This window comes from Balaenoptera musculus, chromosome 16, assembly GCF_009873245.2.
Source record: "Balaenoptera musculus isolate JJ_BM4_2016_0621 chromosome 16, mBalMus1.pri.v3, whole genome shotgun sequence".
Taxonomy (NCBI): domain Eukaryota; kingdom Metazoa; phylum Chordata; class Mammalia; order Artiodactyla; family Balaenopteridae; genus Balaenoptera; species Balaenoptera musculus.
This window is the reverse complement of record NC_045800.1, coordinates 63,694,509-63,715,874: the sequence shown is the minus strand read 5'-3', so window position 1 is coordinate 63,715,874 and position 21,366 is coordinate 63,694,509. Positions and strand designations below refer to the sequence as shown.

General features: G+C 52.2%; 1 protein-coding gene across 2 annotated transcripts in view; it reads left to right on the top strand.

Moving 5' to 3' along the window:
* Window positions 1–21,366, top strand: part of ADAMTS14 (ADAM metallopeptidase with thrombospondin type 1 motif 14) — a 92,130-nt gene that overhangs the window by 12,621 nt on the left and 58,143 nt on the right. For both annotated transcript variants that reach the window (XM_036828838.1, XM_036828837.1), the window contains exons 3-4: window positions 12,433–12,589; window positions 18,011–18,201. In XM_036828838.1, the coding sequence (XP_036684733.1) occupies window positions 12,433–12,589; window positions 18,011–18,201 (348 nt within the window). The remainder of the gene's footprint in view (window positions 1–12,432; window positions 12,590–18,010; window positions 18,202–21,366) is intronic.

Below are 21,366 nucleotides of genomic sequence, written 5' to 3'. Positions count from 1 at the left end.
TCCATCAGTTGCCTCGTTAGGGGCGTCCTGGGAGTCCTTGGGCCTGGGTGCCGAGTGGAGGTGTTTACGAGGCTGGACAGCTCAACTTCTGCGTGTCGATGTCCTCCTGAAGACTGGGAAACCTGGAAAGAGAAAACAAATGCCAGCCTCCCAGTGAGCAGGATTTGAAGCTCAAATGAAACCTTCTGGTGCTTCTCAGCTCCAAGTCACCATTGCTGCTGTTTTATCCATTTTCAGAATTTTGCAGGGCAGTGGGTTGCCGTTATGCACACATCACTTAACATGGAACATTAAAACCCTGCACTCTCCTTTTCTTCTGCTTTCCATGACACAGCTGAGGTGGCAGTAGATCAGGCCCTTTTAGAGAAACCTCTGAATGTGGGAGTGTTTGTTAGGACCTGGGCGCTCTGAATGCAAACCCTGTTCCCAACGGGTTGCTTGAAGCCCTTTGTCAGTTTTTGCTTTTAAGCCAGCCAAATATTTATACCTTTGATGTGTCCAGAAAACATTCGTACCCCCAGGCCACCGCGCCCCACAGCAGAAGTTAATTTCCGCCCCTTGAGGTTGGCAGGAGCCCACACTCTGAATTCGCTCCTCCAGCCCAAAGAGGGCTTGTTGAGTGCTTGATATTTTGTCACCTCATAATTCACAGTCCCGAGGCTGTCCCCTAAGCCACAGCCGTGTTTTGTGGGAGAGGACTCTCATTAAGGGTGGTATGCCCAAGGGGGTTCATTTTGGAGACTTGGACCTGAGGATGTTGGCCGAAGGTGCTTTTGTTCCGAAGTTGGTCCCGTGTTGTGGATCGGTACTTGTCCTCTTGTGGAGAAGCCCGCATCTGGAAGAGGGACAGACAGACATATGTGAGCGGGATAGAGCACCCGCCAGAACCACTGGGGGCGTGGAGGAGGGGGCGGTGATGGGGTGACATTTGAGCTGGGCTGGAAGGGCATCCCGCAGAGCTCTCCGCAGGGCAAAGGCGTGGAGGCCCGCGTGCACAGGTGTGGCTTTCCAGCCATTGTGGTTTTGTCCACTTGTCCCCAGTGTGCAGAGGAGGGCAGTTTTGCCTGGAGGGGTATGTGTTGTCAGGACCCCCATGTGGGGTTAACCCTGGGCCCGGCACAGGGGTTCAGGCGTCTAGGTCCACTCATCTTTCCATTCTCCCGTGCTCACCTGCCTTCTGCACGGCCCTCTGGGGGCAGGCTGACGTCAGGATGGATCAGAGGGGAGCCCTGGCTGGGACAAGTGACCTGCCGGGGGCCAGCCCTCCGCTGCAGGCAGGACTGGCCTCACCCTTTCCTGGAGCCACCGCACTGTCCCCTGGCTTGCTTCTGAGCTGTAGGGTTCAGGCCTTGAGGCGGGGAACCGTTCCCCAGCTCGGGGCCTGGCAGCTACAGCGCCTCCTGGCGTTTGAGGGCTGCTTCCTGTCTCCTTGTCTTGAAGCCTCCGCTGCTGCCAGGACTTTGGGCCAAGCAGGGAGCCAGGTGGAGCTCCCAGCCCAAGCTCGGTGGGCCGTCCGTGGTGGTGAGCGAGGGGGGAGGCCTCAGAGCCACTTGGCTCCTGGGCGTGGGGAATGGAAGCTAATGGTGGCTGCCAGCCTGGCAAGGTCTGCCCTTGACTCTGGCTGGGCTCCAGGGTGGGGGCTGGCGGCACAGGGGGACTCTCTGAGCACCTGCATGTGAGGCCCCGCCCTGCCGCTGGGCCAGGACCCCTGCCACTGGGCAGGGAGGGGTGTCATAAAAAGCAAGCACCCTTCCTTTAAGAACATTTGCCAAGCCTGAAGAAGGGCTGCGGGAAGACCTAAGCAGCTCTGTTCCCCCGCAGAGCCAGAGGACAGACTCGCTCGCCGCCTGCAGCAGCCGCAGCGTAGAGGTGTCGCTCGTAATTGTCCTCACTCTCTGCACGGTGGGCTCCCAGCTGGGAGGGCTGTGACATCATTGCCCACTGGCCGCCCGGTAGATCACAGCCTCCCTCCCCACCTCTCGGACCCACCCAGCTCAGGGCAATTTTGGCGAATTCCTCTTCACTCACAGTGGAGTGGCACCTTAAGGGCAGGGGGTGGCTAGGTTCTAAGATAGCACCTAAGATAGCACAAATCACGTGTGGTTCGGGTGATCCTTGGTCATGCTCAGCCCGGGGAGATGCTCACAGTGTAAGAGGTGTGCAGTCACCTGGCCTGTCCGGACTCCCCTTCCCCACCCCCGCGGCCCCTTGGTCAGGGTGTGTACTCACTGTCCCCTTGTCCCCTCTCTGTCTTTCTTGCCCATTTCCTGTATTATGACAGACTAATTCTGGTCGAACACCCGATGCTGATACTTCTGTCTTTGTGAAACATGGATGATCACTTAAACATTCCATTTAGTACCATTACACCATTTGGAAGCTTCTAGAATTGAGACCAGGGATTCCTAGCCCTGGATGCACATGAGAATCACCTGGGCAGCTTTGAGACCATACTGATGCTCGCTCCGCCCCCGCCGCCCCATCTCCCTAGATGTGATTCATTTGTCTGGGGTGTGGCCTGGGCGTCAGTCGGTCTGCAGATTCCCCAGGTGATCCTAATGGACATCTAGGGGTAAGACCCACTGCTGTAGCCTCCTGGAAAAGTCTACTTTGTGTTTGACGGAAAAGTTGGGGGACCAGGAGAGCCAGTCCGAAGAAAGAAAGGAAAAGGCCACACACCTGCTGTGGGCCAGGCCTCAGCAGGGGGCATTTCCCCTTCATTATGTAATTTCATTTCGTTTCAGGCATGGAAACTGAGGCTTGGAGAGTGTCACCCAGCTGGGAAGGGTCCAGGCTGGGACAGAGCCCCAGGTATTTCACTCCCAGGTGTAGCTGCTACATCACTTTGCAGGGAGGTTGGATGACAGAAAAGGAGGGTTACATTGGGTTTGTTTCCTTCTTTTAAACTTTGTCTTAAAATCATTGTTATACAATTTTTTCTTGCTCATTGTAGCAGGCAGACATTCTGTGCAGAATCAGGTTTCCTTTTCAGATAGGGGAATCATAGAGAAGTTAGAAAACACCTAAATGTTTAAAGAGAAGGAAATTGCCTACAAGTTCACACCCAGGTGGTGCATTTCCACCAGCCTTTGGTTTGCCCGTGTTCTTTCTCACATTGACAATACCTGTGAATCAGTCTTTTCTTGGTAAGGACTTTTCCCCTTAAGGATGCTTAACCACTGGTATTTTTTTCTCAGGGGTTTCTTCCCGTGTACAGACAGGGGATCTGAGCAGGTCAAAGCCAGGTTGCAGTGGAGCAAACCATCCATGGTTCCAGAATGTTGCTCCCAGCACTCCCTTCGTGAGCCACTGGCACACTTTGAATTTTGGTCGTGCTAATCACGGCAGCAAACTCAGACACTTACACAGCGCTTGCTGCCAGCTCTCGGTGCTCTATGTATGTTTCTCCGAGCAACCCACAAGATCAGTACCCTTATAACCTGAAGCACAGGGATGTTTAGTAACTTGTCCAAGATTCCATGGTTTGAGAGTAGCAGGACCCAGGGATTCTGGCTTTAGGGTCTCTGCATTTACCCAACACACGCCCCGTGCTGCTTCTCCCCTGAGAAGGATCTTTGCTACAAAGGGCCCCCACCAAAGCCCCAGTAGCCTTTCACCCAGCACCTCCCAGGGTGTGGGGCCTGCAGAGGTCATGACCCTGGGAAGTGGGCTGAGCCAGCAAGCGTTCATCCCAGGTAACTGCCTCCGGCTGGTGGAGGCTCTCCACTTCCCGTGCTGCTTCGGAGCCTCAGGGCCTTCTGGGATTTCTGCTGCGCCCGTGTGGGGTGTCTGTTGCCCTTTGAGGACAAACCTGGCGGTTCTCGGCTCCGTCCTCCGAGGGCTCCTTCCTCCTGCCTGTCCCCAAGGCTGCAGCTCGGCATGAATCAGCTTTCGGACTCTCCTTGGCTTGGGCCCAGGCCTTGGCAGCCCAGCCTCCAGCAGAGCTCCTGTGGCTTGGGGCTTCCACATCAGGTTTGAATTATGTGGAATCTCAGCGTCCGCAGGCTTTCATCCCAGCCGTGCTGACTCACGCTTCCATGGTGGCGGGCAGCCTGTGCGCCTCATGCGTGTGTGTCGTCTGAGTGCACGTGTGTTGTCTGCCTGCTTGTGTGTTGTCTGTGTGTGTGTCATCCCTTTGTGTGTCGTCTGAGTGCACGTGTGTTGTCTGCCTGCTTGTGTGTTGTCTGTGTGTGTGTCATCCCTTTGTGTGTCGTCTGAGTGCATGTGTGTTGTCTGCCTGCTTGTGTGTTGTCTGTGTGTGTGTCATCCCTTTGTGTGTCGTCTGGGTGCACGTGTGTCTCTTGTTCCTGTGCATATGTGTCATCTCCGTGCCTATCTCTTATCTCCCTGTGTGTGTGTCATCTAACAGCGTTATTGAGATTCACATACCATGTAAGTCACCCATTTAGAGTGTGCGATTCAGTGGATTTTTGTTATATGCCCAGAGTTGTGTAATTATCACCATGTTCAATTTTAGAACATTTTCACTATCTCAAAAAGAAGCTCTGTGTCCTTTAGCTATCGCCGCCGCCTCTCTCCGCCCCCTCTCTCCGCCCCCTCTCGCCACCCCCCAGCTGGGATCCATTACTCCAGCCCCCGGCAACCGCTAATCTACTGTCTCTATAAATTGCCCTATTCTAGAGTTTCAAATGAATGGAATTGTATAATATGTGGCCTTTTGTGACTGGCTTCTTTCACTTAGCATAATGTTTTCAAGATTCACCTATGTTGTAGTATTTTTCAGCATTTCTTTCTTTTTTATGGCTAAATAACATTCCACTGTATGGATACACCACATTTTGTTTATCCATTCATCTGCTGATGGGCATTTGGGTTGTTTCCACTTCTTGGCTGCTGTAAGTAATGCTGCAGTGAACATTTGTGTAAAGGTTTTTGTGTAGACTTATGTTTTCATTTCTCTTGAGTTTATACAAAGTGGAATTGCTGGCTCATATGGAAACTCTGTTTAATATTTTGTGGAACTGCCAGACTGTTTTCCTAAGTAGCTGCATCATTTTACATTCCCACCAGCAATGTATGAGGGTTCCAATTTCTCCACATCCCTGTCAACACTTGTTAGTGTCTGACTCTTTGATTCTAGCCATCCTTGTGGGTATGAGGGATATCTCATTGTGGTTTTGATTTGCATTTCCCTAATGACTAATGATGTTGAGCACCTTTTCATGTGCTTATTGGCCATTTGTATATCTTCCTTGGAGAAATGTGTACTCAGATTCTTTCCCCATTTTTAACTTGGGTTGTCTTCTTCTTATTGAGCAGTGAGAGTTCTTTACCTATATTAGATGCAAGTCCCTCACTAGGAGAGCAGAGGCTGGTTTCATATCTTTTTGCACCCCCCTCCCCCAAGCCCAGCACGCAGTAGATGCTTCGTAAAGACCTACTGAGAGAGGGAACGATGGTCTCAGGCTATGGGGGTGTGTGGGGTGGCGCTGGCCCCCTCACGTTCGTCGTGAATCAGAGGCAATGGCCCACGATGATCCCTCAGAGGGTCTGGTCCCTGCAGGTTATGTTGGGTGTGTCTTTCAGTTGAACTGACTTAACCACTGGGGAGGTGGAAGGACTTGAAAAAAACCTAATCCCTGGGCCCACCCCTCCCCTTGATTTTTGGCTTGAGTAACTGGGAAAAAGATAGTGTCATTTGCTGAGATGGGGGAGCATGGGGAGGAGCAGCAAGTCTGCTTTAAAGTTTGTGTTGCCCAGCAGAAGCCCAGGGTCTCTATCAAGGAGGCTGTTGGACAGTCTTACATGGAATTTCGGGAGGGGTCAGAGCTGAGGATGTAATTTTGGAGTTACCTGCAAATACATAGTCCCCATAGGATCAGGAGAAATCCCCAGGGAGCATGGGTGTGGCTGGAGGAGCTGAGTGAGACCAGGACAAAGAAGTGATTTCTGGCTCTGGCCACATGAGTTCACAGGTGACTGTGATGAGAGCAGTTTCCAGGAAGTGGTGGTTCTAGAAGCCCCTGTGGTGTGGATAGAGGCGAGGCATGGAGGTGCAGGCGGTGAGTGTGGACAACTCTTTCTGCTGTGGAGGGAAGCAGAGACCCTGGCGGTAGCTGGACAGGGCTGGGAGGGAATTTCACAGATGGGAGATCCTCAAGTGCACTTATCAATACATGTCAACGAGACTGAATCAGGAGAGAGGGAGGGCCTGGTGATGCCAGAAAGAGGGATGCTAATTGCAGGAGTTAAGTCTTGAGGCGGTGAGAAGGGGGTGGTCCTGAGCACAGGGCACGGCTATGGGAGTTCATGTGGTGGTGGGAGAGCCTGCCTGATGGTGTCTGTTTTCTCCTTGAAAACAGGAGAGGGTGGGGGCGGGACCAGTGTTAGATGTCCAAGCCAATGGGAAAAGGGGAACACAGGTGTAACGGGGCAGTGCTGCAGAATCCGCTCCCTGCATCGTGCTCACGTGAGAGCTCTGGACACTGATTCCAAGGGAGACCAGTGGGCACCGTGTGCGTTTTCTCCATCAGTGTGCAGACGTGGAGTGGGTGGCGGCTTGGGTTGAACCAGGGCAGAGGCTTCTCTGGGAGAGTAGGATGCAGGGAAAGGCAGGAGAGAGTTAACGGGTGTTTGCACAAGAACTATTATGTGTCTGGATCGAGAAGTCCAAGGTGGTGAGAGGAGAAGTGAGAACTTGGAGGGGGAATTGACAGTGGTGGAGTGGTGGGGCCATGTGTTGGAGGTCTTGATGAAGTTTAATCGTAGCTGGAGCCAGCGTGCTAGAGTTAGGTGAGCAGGATGGTGGGGGGAGAGAAGGAGACACCCGCAATCAAGGTTTCTGAGGTTGTAGCAGGTGATGTGATCTCGGGGGCAGCCTGGCTGGCAGTGGCTGGGGATAGAAGTAGGTGGCCCTGTTGGGGGCGAGCCTAGTGGAAGCCACTTCTGATTCTCATGCCATTCCCAGTGTGTGCATCACCCAGCCTCCACTTGCTGGGTTTACTTTTGTTTCCTCCAGTGGAGCAGTTTCAATCTGAATTTGCTGGAAGCCTAGAACCTGAGACAGCACAGCTGGCAGTAAAACCCTCGTAATGGAATTTCCAGAACAAGTTCAGGCCCGAGAATGCACTCTCCTTGGGAGGTGGCAGGATGGTAGGGTTGGCGGTGGCCTGCTCTGCTTCTTTCCCTGCTGGGGAGACCCCACATAGGCCGGCCTTTGAAGGAGAAGGAAGGGGAGACCTGGCCCACACCTCAGCTGGCTCCACTGCAGCTGCCATCTTGAAATGGGCCCTCCTTCTGGGCATTTGACAAAGGTTGGCCAATCTGAGGGGGCAGCAAGGGGGCTCGGGATTCCCCTTTCCCAGAGGGCCTGCAGCTGTCCTCTCAGAGCCAAACCATTGGCCCCGCGTGGACCCCAGGCTGGGTCCTTGCTCATTGTCTCTGCACGTGACTCAACACAGATGGACCCCTGCCCTTGTCCAAGTCTGGACTTCTGCACTGTCCAAGGTGTCCTTTGGGATCTCGATCTCTGGCCTCCCTGGAGATCTGTTTGTTGGCTCATTTTACCTGTGCCTCCCAGTTTACACGCAAGTACATGCAATTTTAGAATAAACACGTTTATATATACACATTCCCACATACATACGAATTTCAAAATAGTATGACCTCAGTTATCTGCTGAAATATTTGGGACCTCACCCTGATGACAGACAGCTGCTGGTAACCAACTGAACTCTTCAGTTATGACCCACGGCAGGACACAGGTGATTTCTAAGGCAGCAGTCACCTACCCTGTCCTCACCTGTCTCCTTCAGGTGCCCTGGAATTACACTCTGGATTTGGGGTTTTTGCCTGAGGGGAAGCTGGACTGGAAAAGCTTAGTTAGCATGGCCTGAAGGCCTGTGGATGAAGACGCAGAAGAAGCTGTCACCTTTGCAACCAAAACAGTGTCACAGCCATGTTGGAAGATTCAAACAGGCCCCTCCCTCAGCCACACACCTGCCAGAAAGGAGTCCTCAGGAGCAGCTGCATTAAAGGGTCTAGAGCAGGGCTGAGGGGGCCAGGCTTGCCCACTGGTGGGTTTCCATTCGGAGAAATTGCCTGAAGACCTATATAGTCTGTGGCTCAACTGGATATAATCAGCTGTTTGTTGTTGTTTTTATTGCACGAAGGATCTTCCTGGAATATATTTCCTACTTATTTACTGTTGCCAGAAGAATAAGTTATGGGTGAAAACAGATACAGCTGACATTTATTTTCCATTCCACCAGAACTTATTTTCTCCCCCTTTCTTGATTTCTTATACAGAAATTTGATTTGATTTTAGTGCTTAAAATTAGCCACCACTTGTCAGAAATATAAACATCTCATAAACTGAGAGACGGGAGTAATTTGGTGAGGAGGCAGAGAGCCAGAAGGTTCCCGTTGCCAGTGTGTCTGCCCTGAGCGGTGCCTGGTTTCCTGGCCAGGGCAGCGCTGGAGGGGAGCGTGGGCCAAACCTCTCCTGGTGCCGATGGGGAAACGGAGGGCCGCGGGGAGGAACTGGCCGGGACTGCCTTGCCATCCCTTCTCCAGGAGGAGGGTCTCGGAGGCCAAGAGGGAGCCCAGACGTGGCCCAGAGCTGCCAAGGCCTGGACGTGATGCCCTAAATAGATGAGGGTGATCACTAGGGAGGTTCTGATCTGGATGCCAGTGGGGGGCGGTGGGGGGGGTGGAGATGGGGCTGGTGGGATCTGCAGTTACAAAGAGGTTTGAAACTTATTTCCTAGTTTTGAAACTTATTTCCTAGCCCTTGCATATGACAGGGCTTGGGTCTTTGCCCTAAACAGTTCACTGGGTGGAAAAATACGGGTTCTTTTAACTCTTCCCTGGGGAGAGGGCTGAGGGTATGGGGGCTAGACCAGTCCCAGGAATCCCAGGGCTTCCAGGTCTGGCGGAGGAGAGCCGGTGCGTGTGGTGTGCGGTGAGAATCCTTTCAGGTGTGTGCGTGGAGGGTGGTCGGCAGGCAGTGGGAGGCGTCTCCTCCTAAGGCTGTGCGCTGAAGTTTCTCCTCATCCTCACGTCGGTGGTGGGAGGTGGACCGGCTTCCATCGAACGTTTTCGTCCAGAGGTGGGAAATGAATATCCTGCTTGCTCTGCAAGGCCAGACCAGAGGCCCAGGGACTTGCAGTCGGGACTACGAAAGAATGTTTCCTTTGAAACATTCCTATGAAAGAATGCTCCAAGTGGGCCCCCAGGGCAGGAGCAGGGCCCGAGTGGCCTGAGGTAATAGAGCCTAGTGGTTCTAGGCTGGCCAGAGCCTAGAGCTGGGCTGGGCTGTTGTTCTAGTGCTGTCCCTTACTTGCTGGGTGACTCTGGGCAAGTTACTTAACCATTCTGAACCTCTGTTTCCTCATCCATGAGATGAGTCTAATATTAGTGCCTATCTCATAGGGTTGTCGTAAAGGTGAATTAAGACGTGTAAATGTAAGTGGCAGGTACTGTTATTAATAGCAGTGGTAATAAGACTGTTCATAAAGGGCGGAATGTAGAGAAGAGTGTTTCAACTCAGTAAGCCATTACGAGTGTCCGCACGCAGAATAGGTTACATCTTGGGAGAGGGAGCTCCCTGTCACTGGAGGCATCCAAGCAAATGTCAGAGGTCCCCTGACTGGGGATGTTGTCAGGGTATTGAAGCCTCAGACTGGGGCAGGCGTGGCCATCTTGAAAGGGAGGGGTGGGCTGGAAGGTAGTGCCTTGCAGCCCAGCGCTATGCTGTGTGCATCATTCTGGAACCTGCATCCCTCATATGAGGCACTGGGGTCTGGCGGCCACAGGGACCCAGTGGGTGATGAGGCAGGGAATGCGAGATTCTGAAGAATCCTCCTGTGTAGTGGGTTAACCAAGTCCCAGAACGGGAGAGGCTGTGATCAAGTGACCCAGTGTCGGGGGCGGGGGGCGGTAGCTGAATGGAGTCTCCTGCCCCCTGGTCTGGAGAATTCTCTGCCAGGCTGTTTCCAGAGGTGTGATGGGCAGAGAGAAACAGCAGCTACAGCCCTCAGTGAGCCTGGGTTTGTGTGAGTTTGGCCTGGGTGAAGCACAGGTTGTCTTACTTGTGCTGTGAGGGTCTCTTGCTTTGCTTGGTCCCAGGGGGCTTCGGTGGGGTGGCAACAGTGCCCTTGGGTATCAGACAGGGGTACAGAAGTTGGGATGGGATGGATGGGTGTGGGGCTTGGCAGAGAGTCTCTCTTGGCAGCCGAGCTACAGTAGCTTTGGGGGGAATGCCCTGGGCCCTCCCATCCTGCAGCCCTGTGTACCCTGGAAGACGGCTTCCTTCGGGGGGCTCTGTGGGTCCACAGTGGCAGAGGCCCTTCGACTTGACCATCACTTATGCAGGTTTGGCTCAGCCTCTGCCCACGAGCCTGAATGCGTCCCCAGCCCCACACTGCCCTTCCTGCTTCTACACCTGTGCCCGACTCCCCTACCTGCTGTGCCCTTTCCAGCTCACGTAGGTTTCTTTTGCCACCCTGTCACTTTCTGCCTTCTTCTGATGCACTGATTACCCTTCTGCTGGCCATGGAGGTCGAGCGGAGACTGCCAGTCCCAGGGTGACCCTGTGACTCAGGCCGGACCAACCACAGTCTCCCTTGGGCTGTTCCAGATGGGACTATGCCAGGAAAGCCTGCTTGTCTGTGGTGTCAGAGCAGAGATGTGCCTCTAAGAACATAGACTTGTCCGGGAGAATGAAGCTGATGCAGAGCGGCCCATGAGGAGGGTGGAGAGGGAGCCGAGGGCACTGGGCCCCTCCCTTCCAGTGCCTGCACCTGCCATGGTTTGTCCAGGGGCCAGCACGCTCCCCTTTGGGCCAAGGGGGTTCAAGTTGAATTTCTGCCCCTTACAACCGAGAGCCTGATGGATACCTGTCCCTCAGGTATATCCGCCAGTGCGCCCAGCCCAAAAATTTGGTCACCCTCTGCTCCTCTGTGGGCCCCTCCATCCAGACAATGAGCCACTCACAGCCAAAGGCTGGGCCTTATTTATCTGTTTCTCCCTGCCCTGGGCACATGGCAGGTGCAAAAGTAAAAAAAGGGAGAGCGCTTTAAATGAAAGGACGTGTGCTTAATATAGAGTTTGACATTGTCATTTTAGTAAGCAGACCAGAACTTTTGCAGACGATTGAGTGTCACCTGATAAAATGGTTACCTTGGGAAGCTCCAAACTTATTCGGGTAATGCTGGCTATTTTCCCTAGAACGTTTTTTGGCCTCCTGATTGGAGCAGAAGTCCATCTTGGATTTGATCCAAAATGGTGTTTGCAGTTTGATGGAGTGACATAGCAGGAAGGGACGGAAGAAGATGGGCTACTGCTGGGAGTTCGGTGTTGTGTGCTCAGGACGCCTTGAAGGGGGTTCCCTAAGAAGCCAGCTCAAAACAGGCTGAGGTGGGACAATTGGTGGAATTTTGTTGCGCACAGTAGTGGCTGCTTTAAAAAGAGGCAGCTCCTATTCATATGGGAAGGTTTATAAAAATGGTTCCTTCATTCCCTGTTTTGTGTTCACAGCTGCGTTCCCAGTGTCTGGCGCAGGGCTGGTATGTAGTAGGCACTCCATAGGTATTTGTCGAATGAGTGAAGGAATTCAACAAGTATATATTTTTTAAGGATTGCCTCCTATTTTCCAGGCACCATGATGGGTGTCTCTTACGGCTTTACAGAGCTGATGTGTGGGTGGTAGGTAGGGGACCTGAACCACGTCTATTCACACACATCCAGTTACATGTTTCATTGGCCCCTGTGAATATTGCCTTCATTGGGACCTAATAGTTGGCTGGGCTTGGCCAAGGTTATATTTTTATGTTTTTATTTCCAAGGCCAACACTTCATTTTTTTTTTTAGGGACCTGTTTTGATGCAGGCGAAAAATTAGAGTAAAAACAGAGCACACACTCCTGGGGCACTGTCCTGGCTCATTTATCGTCAGCAAACATGAGCTGCCCTCCCTGGTGTGTATGCACACATGCTTTAAATCTGAAATAACAGCGCTTTGTACTGGAGTTGGGGTCCAGTGCCCACCTTAGGTAGGGATAATTAACCTTTACTGATAGGACTTTCCCTTCTTGTCTGTCTGTAGATAAAGGCAAATCCGCAGGATAGTGATAGCACTTTGGGGTGCTTTGGTGTGTGTACCTAGTCCTTGTGACAGTGACCTGCCATTTTAAGCCCTGGAACTCTTTGTTTAAATGAAATGTTACGTGGAACCCCGTGAGTGTACAACACAGTGGAAGTGGATCTGCTCTGCTTGCAATGGGCATGTTGCAATGGGCACCCCCTCCCATGTCCCTGCTGGCATCCCAGGGCCCCCCAAGCCCCTAGAGGAAGAGTCTGTACTCGTGTAGTCACACTCGTTTGCGGTCACACACGCTCACCCGTTCTGCCGTGTGTTCACATCTCTTCTCTCTCCCCCTCTTTCCTCCTGCGCGCTGTGCCCCTGGTTCAGGCGGGCCTCATCCGCACAGACAGCACTGACTACTTCATTGAGCCCCTGGAGCGGGGGCGGCAGGAGACGGAGGCCGGCGGGAGGATGCACGTGGTGTACCGCCGGGAAGTCGTCCAGCAGGCGTGGACAGAGCCTCTCGGGGACCTTCACAATGAAGGTAGGCTGTGGGCGGGGCCCCCGGCTCTACCTCCGTGCACACCTCGGGGGTGTTTTTAGGTAACTTCTGGCCTGAACTTCTCAACTCCTGGCCTCAGTCTTCTCAGCTGTGTAATGGGACTGGGCCATGTAGACCTACTGCACCGGCAGAGAAATGCCACTGGGTTTTAGGGGCTACCATAACAGGCTGGAGTTGGGGGCCAGAAGGGTACTTGAGTCCCCTGAACTGTAGTCCTTGGGACTCCAGAGTCTCTGAGGGGCTCAGTGTTGCTTTGCAAGGCTGTTTCTCTGCCAAGGCAGAAGGTGGAATGGCTGTGGTTAGCTCTTCCCCCTGAAAATCATCTCAGCCCCTGGGAACCACGGGAAGGAGGTTCTTAGGGCACTTGTAGGGAGACTGCCTGGAGTCAGGCCACCAGGATCAGCTCTGTGTCCAGCAGACCATTTAAAAATCCTACCTCCAACAGTGTCTACTGTGTGACCCCAACAAGTTACTTAACATCTCTGAGCCTCTTTTTTCTAATCTGTAAAGTGGGGGCAATCATTGTTACCTTTAAGGCTGTGTGTATTACAGTGTGTATAGAAATCCCAGCATGGAGCTTAGCATGTAGTAGGTGTTTGATGAATGGTTGCTCTTATCACAGTCTTGTTATTAAGGTAACTGCTGCCATGTTAGGGTGAGAGCCCTGAGAGGGGCGTCTCTGCACCCCAGTGACCAGCACCGGAGCCTGCACACCGGCCTGCACGCCTCCTCAGGACGCGTGGTTGAGCGAATGAAGCAGTGGATGCGACCTGTGCTTGTCCTGGGCCCGTGCCGACTTCATAGTCTGACTGAGCTTTGTCTCGAAGCCCCTTTGGCCACTAGGACATGAGACCCTGGGTGGAATCTGGCCATGAGTCACCACACCTTCCTGCCTGGGCCCTGGCGGGGTTGGGCCCAGTGTGAAGGAATGCCTGGAAACCAGTTGTCCCCACGTATAATGCTTCCTCTGAAGCCCCAGCTGCTCTCCCCCTGTTGCTCATAAGTGATGCTGCACTTATGTTGCGAGGTGGAGGGCTCTGCAGGCCTGGCGGGGGTGGGGGGGGAGCTGAGGGACTGGGCGGAGCCTCGGGGGGCTGGGGAGGGTTTCAGGAGCAGGTGGTGACCATTCCCACCACCATGGCTGGGAGGAATGACAAGTCTCCCTCAGGCTCCATTTTATCTGAGGCCAGTTCTGAATCAAAAGACCATAAGCCCTCCCTTCTGGGGAGAGACCTTGGGGAAGTCCTACTCCAGGGCTGTGAGCCTGGAACCAACCACACGGTCCACCACCACGGTCATTGGCTGGGAGGCCGAGACCGCTGAGCTCAGGATGGGGTTCAGGCCCCGAATGCTGCTTTGACTCCCTTTCATCAGGCTGCCCGGCTGAACCTCCTGTGGGCCTGTGGGTGGAGTCATGCCCTTGGCCCATGTGGGTCCTTCCTTAGAAAGGCAAGGGTGATAGGGGACTTTCTTGAAAACCTGTGACTCACTCACTCTGTTAATTTAAGGCCAGCGTCGCATCTGAGCCCAGTTTGTGAAGTGTTTCTGGATGCGGCTGTCTCCATTTAACATCTCGGTTAAGATGAAAGGTTTGGCCTTGGAGGCTGTGCCCTGGACGTTCCCAGGCTCCTAATGCTGTCCTTTCCTCAGTCCTGCTCTGTAGCCGCCTTCCCACCATCCAGGTCCCTGGGGCCTGGATGCCAACAGGCCATATGTGCCTGTTGCCAGAGTTCTGGCTCCCCGGCTGGGGGCCAGGGCTGCCAGACGCCAGGGCAGCTTATCCCCTGGCCAGGCTGGGGCTTAAGGCTGCTGCTGCTTTTTTTTAATCGAGAGAAAATCCATTATAACATATACAATTCAGTTTGGGTTTTTTTTTTTTTTTTTTTTTACTACATTCACAATTTTGTGGGACCATCACCATTATCTAATTCTAGAACACCTCCATCACTCCCATAAAAAACCTGATACCCATGATTTAGCTGTCACTCCCGTTTTCCTCTCCTCAACCCCCTGGCAACCACCAATCGATCTTCTCTCTCTAGAGATTTGTCTCTTCTGGACATCCCCTATAGATGGAATCATACAGTCTGTGGCCTTTGTGACTGGCTTTCTTTCGCTTAGCGTGTAGGGTTCATCTGTGCTGGAGCATGTATCAGTACTTTACTCCTTTTTATGGCAGGGTAATAGTCCATCCTGTGGAGAGACCACATTTTGTTTATCTGTTCATCTGTCGGTGGACATTTGGGTTGTTTCCATTTTTTGGCTATTATGATAATGCTGCTATGAACATTCTTGTACAAGGTTTTGTGTGAACATATGTTTTCAATTCTTTTGCATATATACCTAAGAGTGGATTGCTAGGTCCTATGACTACACTGTGTTTAACTTTTGGGGGAACTGCCAAACTGTTTTTCAAAGCAGCTGCACCACTTTACATTCTCATGGGGCTTCTTGGGTGGGCTCATTGAAAGTTCCCAGTGACCTGCTGCCCTCACCCCTCCTCGCTTTGAGGATTCCCTATGTCTGGCCCGAAGGATGAGAGACACATAAAAGAGGGTGTGACTAGAACATCTCCAAGGTCTATAGCTGATGTCAGCAGGCCCTCCCCAATGCCCCTTACTGTTTTTGTTGAGAGAGAAACCTGGGTGGACCCGGTTAGGATGTGATAATGGGGAGTGGCAGGTCTGGGTTTACATTCTGGCCTTTTGCCATGAACTTGCTGTATGACCTGAGATGAGTCAGGTAACCTCTCTGAGCCTCCCTTTGACAGGCCTGGCAGGGAGAGCTGTGAGGGGTCCAGTTCCCCATTTCACTTGCAGTGCTGAAATCTCCGGGCACTGCTCATGTGTTGGAAGTGGCTGTTATATTCTACTCACTCCATGGAGAGAGCCCTTGCTCCTCCTCCTCCCCTCCTGGGGGTCTTCTCCTCTCCCAGGAATTTGTCTCTGGGCTGCTGCACTCACTGTTGGACTCGGACAGCAGGGCCACCAGGAGCTCTGGTGCAGTGTCACCTGCAGAGAGAGAGGCATTGGCCTCAGGGGCAGTGAGGGTGGACACCAGCCTGAGCCCTGCTCACCAGGCTGTGCATTGTTCAGAGGGCCGGCTGCCCACTTCTGGTTCTCCACTAGGCCAGTGGCCATTCATTTTCCCAACTCTTTTTTTTTCCCATAAATTTATTTATTTATTTATTTTTGGCTGCATTGGATCTTCGTTGCTGCAGTCAGGCTTTCTCTAGTTGCAGCGAGCAGGGGCTACTCTTTGTTGTGGTGCACGGGCTTCTCATTGCGGTGGCTTCTCTTGTTGAGGAGCACGGGCTCTAGGCACATGGGCTCAGTAGTTGTGGCGCATGGGCTTAGTTGCTCCACGGCATGTGTGATCTTCCCGGACCAGGGCTCGAACCCATGTCCCCTGCATTGGCAGGCAGATTCTTAACCACTGCACCACCAGGGAAGCCCGGCATGCAGACTCTTAGTTGTGGCATGCATGTGGGATCTAGTTCCCCAACCAGGGATTGAACCCGGGCCCCCTGTATTGGGAGCGCAGAGTCTTACCCACTGGACCACCAGGGAGGTCCCCATTTTCCCAACTCTTAAATCTAGTGCTTTCCTTCCTTTGCACGATAGCACTACTAACCAAAGGGAAAACAGAAACAGTAACATGGAGCCCTGTGGTTCCCTGTTGCCCTGTGCTCAGATTTCAGTCCCTGAAGTACCCATGTGCATGGAGGCTTAGAGGCAGAACTTGGGTGTCCGTTGATTCATTCCTGAGGGTCACCCGCACTGTGGGCGGTGTCTCCTTATACTCGCAATAGATCCTGCAGGTGCAGCTCCCTCTGCTTGGGGCCCTGTGTTCCCCGTGTTGTCTCCTGCTCCCCGCCAGCCAGCTCAGATGTGCCCTTCTCCAGAAGCCTTCCCCAGCTCCCCAGTCCCGGTTTGGTTCTTGGTGTGGAAGCCTGCCCTAGTCAGTCCTACTATAGCCCTTGATGTTACTCTATTGATACCATCTGGTTTCTTATCTGTCACCTGCACTAGGCAGGGGGACTCAAGGACAGGGCCCTGCCTTCATCACCCACCCACCCTCCCTCAACCCTTCTAGTAAGTGTGGGGACCCTCCTGCAGCCACACCTCTGGATACATGCTGGGATTGTAGTGGTGGCATCTTTACAGCCTCAGCCCCTGGCGCAGTCTTGGGGGTGGGGGGGTTCTCAAATAACAGTGGATAAATGAATAGTCTTAGAAATCAGTGCACAAGTATCAGAGCTTCAGGGTAGGATGGCAGGAAAGTCATTAAGTTCAGTTGAAGCTTTCTTGAGGGACCCCAGCCTCCTGTCCTGCTTTCATAGCTTTCCCTATGGTGTCCTCATGCACCCTCACTCCACTGCCCCAACAGATATTGCTCCAGTCCTTATTCAGGCTATGGTGTAAATGACTGATAACTGCTTGAGGTGTTACCTTTCTAAGTAGCAGTATGTTTCAAAGCAAGGCCTTTGGATTCAGACAGACATGGACACACTACTTTGAACCTTAGTTTGTTTGCCTGTATAATGGGGTCGATAACCTGACAGAGTTGTTGTAAGAACTGGATTGGATTGGATTAGATTAAGGGTCAGAAACTAAGTCCATGGTCCAAATGTGGCCTACCATTGTTTTTGTAAATAAAGTTTTATTGGGACCTAGATAGACTCATTTGTTTACGTATTGTCTGTAGCTGCTTTTATTCTCCAACAGTCGAATTGAAGGGCTGAGACGGAGACCAGAAGGCCCACAAAACCTAAAATATTTACTATCTGATCCTTTACAGAAAAAGTTCAACGACTCCTAGATAACATCATACAAGTTAATAAATGCTGGTTAAAGAAATAAATATTTTGCTTTTAGCCAAAAAGCCGAAGTTGTGATGGTGAAATTTGGAGTTGCTGGCAGTGATTGGGAGGGATTTGAGGGGCACAGGGCATGCTCCAGGGGTCCCTAAAATGCCCCACATAGGCCACGGTAACATCACAATTTTTTTCCTTTATTAAGATGTTTACACCCAGTGCCACCTTTGATTTTTACAGCAAGCTTGTGGGGCAAGAGATCAAGGATTATCCCTCCCCATGTCACAGCAGGGGAGGGGAGCCTGGAGCAGCGGCGGGGCTTGGGCTAGGACGCACAGGGAGGTGGGACCGAGTAGGAACTGGAACCCGGGCCAGTTCTCACCTCTCTGCTCCTCATTGCCTCAGGGACTCGCCGTGTCCTCACACCAGGGAAAGGGCTCATGCCCACCAGTTACCTGGTATGGCACAAACCCTCATGCTGCCTTGGCTTTCAGAGGCAGGGAAAGGAGCACACGTGACGGGGGCCGCGTCATGGTGACAGTCCCTTATGTGGGTTTGACCTCGGTATCTTCCCGTCCCGGTTCCAGCTTTTGGCCTGGGTGACCTTCCCAACCTGCTGGGCCTGGTGGGGGACCGGCTGGGAGAAGCAGAGCGGAAGCGGCGACATGCCAAGCCGGGCAGCTACAGCATGGAGGTTCTGCTGGCGGTGGACGACTCGGTGGTGCGCTTCCACGGGAAGGAGCACGTGCAGAACTACGTCCTCACCCTCATGAACATCGTGAGTGTCCCCGAGTCCCGGGTCTGGGGGCAGGGGCTGGGGTGGGGGCCACCGGCGCTGGTCTGATGGACAGTTTCTCCTGGGCCTGGTGTTTTCTGGGCAGACCCGGGGAAGTCACTGCCTGCTCCTTAGTCCAGCTGGACAGCAGTTTCCGTGGTGAGATGGGCCTGAGCAGGCATGACGTCCATCCCAGGCCGCAGCTGGTCTCAGCTGTGCATGCCTGTGCTGAGGTGCCTACAGGCAAACCAGAGCCCGTGGCCAGTGGCTTCTGGGCTTGGACACATTCAGAGCCTGGGTCGGGCATGGCCGGGGGCCTCACTTGCCTTAGAGTTGAAGGGACTTCCCTGAGATTCATCATCTGGAGAAAATGCCCAATCCCAGGCTGGGGAGACTGGTTAGTGAGCTGTCAATCTGCTAGGGGGGATCCGAGGCCCCCAGTATGGGCCTTGGGTGTTCACAGAGATCAGACGGGCAGGGAAAATGAGGGTCACAGGCAAATTTTGAGACTGTGAAGCAGAGAGGCCATGCACTGTCCAAAGTGGGTGGTCACTGCTCAGCTGCCACGGGAGGCTCTCATGCCGAGATGCAGGGCTCTTGTCACAGAAAGGCCAGTTTTTTAAAGAAAAGTCAGAAATGCAGACAGTTTTGTTTTTTTAAAAAACTTTTTATATGGAAAATTTAAATTGAGGTATCTAAGTGAAACACCCAATTTTTAAAAATGCTAAAATAAAAAAACCCACTGAGAATGCTGAATAAAACCTATTTACAACACCACATTTGGCCTGTGGGCTACAGTTGGGCACCTCTGACCTAAAGGGGCAGAGACGAGGGAGACCAGGGGAAAGGAGGGTGAAAGTGTCAGGGGTGGGCTTGCACTGTTTCTCTTCTGGCAAGAGGCCTTTGTCAGAGGCGCCTGCGGCTGTGGCTCTGGGAGGATGGGGACCGGTCTAGGCGCAAGTGGGACCTACGGTGGAAACTGCTCAGGCCTCGGCCGGATGCTGGGGAGACGGGGCAGGACCTCAGGCCCTCCTTTATGAAGCCAGGTGGAGGGGTGACGTGGGGGTCAGGCCCCAGCTCAGAATACTAGGGTGCTGTGGAGTTCAGGCAGGAGGAGGCAAGCACCCCATCAACAGGAGACAACAGGGCAGGGCCTTCACCTTGGAGTCTGCAGGGGACCCAGCTCGACGGCTTATCATAAACATTTATCCGGAATGTAAGAGCTGAGAAGGAAAACATATATACATGGTGGGACCTCTTTATTTTTTATTTTATTTAAAAATTTTTTTTATTGGAGTATAGTTGATTTACAATGTTGTGTTAGTTTCAGGTGTACAGCAAAGTGAATCAGTTATACGTGTACATATATCCACTGTTTTTTAGATTCTTTTCCCACATAGGCCATCACAGAGTATTGAGTAGAGTTCCCTGTGGTCTACAGTAGGTCCTTAAGGATTAGTTATCTATTTTATATATAGTAGTGTGTATATGTCAATCCCATTCTCCCAATTTATCCCTCCCTCCCCCTTCCCCCCTGGTAACCATAAGTTTGTTTTCTACATCTGTGACTCAATTTCTGTTTTGTAAATAAGTTCATTTGTACCAGGTGGGGCCTCTTTAGAAAGCCAAAGTTTCCAGCCCCTGCATGGGCCTCCACTGGCCTTAAGGTTAGGGTCCTCTCACCTGAGGCCTGTAAGAAAGTTGGCTGGCTGCATTCTCATGCAGACCAAAAGGTGACTGCAGGGGGGCCAGGGCTGCGATAGGATCAACTTACACTCAGTCTAACATGGAAGGTTCTTGGAGGCTGTGACGGACGTGCAGCCAATCACAATGATCACAGTAATGCGTGGGGAGGAACGTTAGTGGATTGGCCAAGAGCGTGGGCTTTGAAATCAACCAGTCTGGCTCTGCTCCTTCCTGTCTTTTGACCTTGGGGGCAAGTCAAAACCCCAAAACACCAACCCTCTCGAGTGTCCCTTTTTTGGGGGCTTCAGGTCTTATTTGCGGCATGTGGGTTCTTTCATTGAGGCGCGTGGACTTCTGTCTAGTCGTGGCGCGTGGGCTCTAGAGCGCATGGGGTCTGTAGTTTGCGGCACGCGGGCTCTCTAGTTGATGCGCATGGGCTTAGTTGCCCCGTGGCATGTGGGATCTTAGTTCCCCGACCAGGGATTGAACCTGTGTCCCCTGCATTGGAAGGTGGATTCTTTACCACTGGACCACCAGGGAAGTCCCTCCCCACTTTTAAAACAGCATTACCTGGGGACTTCCCTGGTGGTCCAGTGGTTGGGACTTCACTTTCCAGTGCAGGTGGTGTGGGTTCGATCCCTGGTCGGGGAGCTAAGATCCCACATGACTCGTGGGCAAAAAACCAAAATGTAAAACAGAAGCGATATTGTAACAAACTCAATAAAGACTTTAAAAATGGTCCACGTTAAAAACAAAAACACAAAAACAAAAACAAAAAACCGAAAAAACAAAATAAAACAAAAAACCCCCAGCACTACCAATACTTACTACGCAAGGGTTTGGGGAGATTAAATGAGGCGCATAGCACATAGCATGGTACCTTGCATGGCATAAGCTCCCAGTAAGTGGTTGGTAATAATAATATGGCTTTCATGAGGGAAGTGGTAACACATTTCTGGGAACTAAACAGTTGATGAGCAGAAGTGTCAACTCCATGGTCATGCCAATCCCCCTGGCAACATTTGTGGGAAAATAAAATGCTGCCTGTGCTGTCTGGGGTCCATAATCCAGCCACACGGGAGGCGAGGTGGCTCCTAGGAGGGCATGCAGCCAGCCCCTTGTAAGCTGTGTGACCTTAGGCAAGGGACCTGTATTCTTCGGAATGTGTAGCTTGTAAGTGATGGAAAATGAATTCAAGCTAGGTTAAGAAAAACAAGACTAAAAGAAATGGGCCAGGTTGTGGAAGGGACAGAATGGAGCTGGCTGTAAGTGTAATTGGTACTAGAGGCTTACATGGACTCTGTTTCTAGGTTCCCTTCTCTCTGTGTGACATCCTAATTCTCTTTGACCAACATCTCTACAAGACAGATTCTGGCTATTAGCATCATGAAGCTCTTTTTTTTTTTTTTTTTTTTTTCAGTTTTTTTATTAACGTATAGTTGATTTACCATGTTGTGTTAATTTCTGCTGTACAGCAAAGTG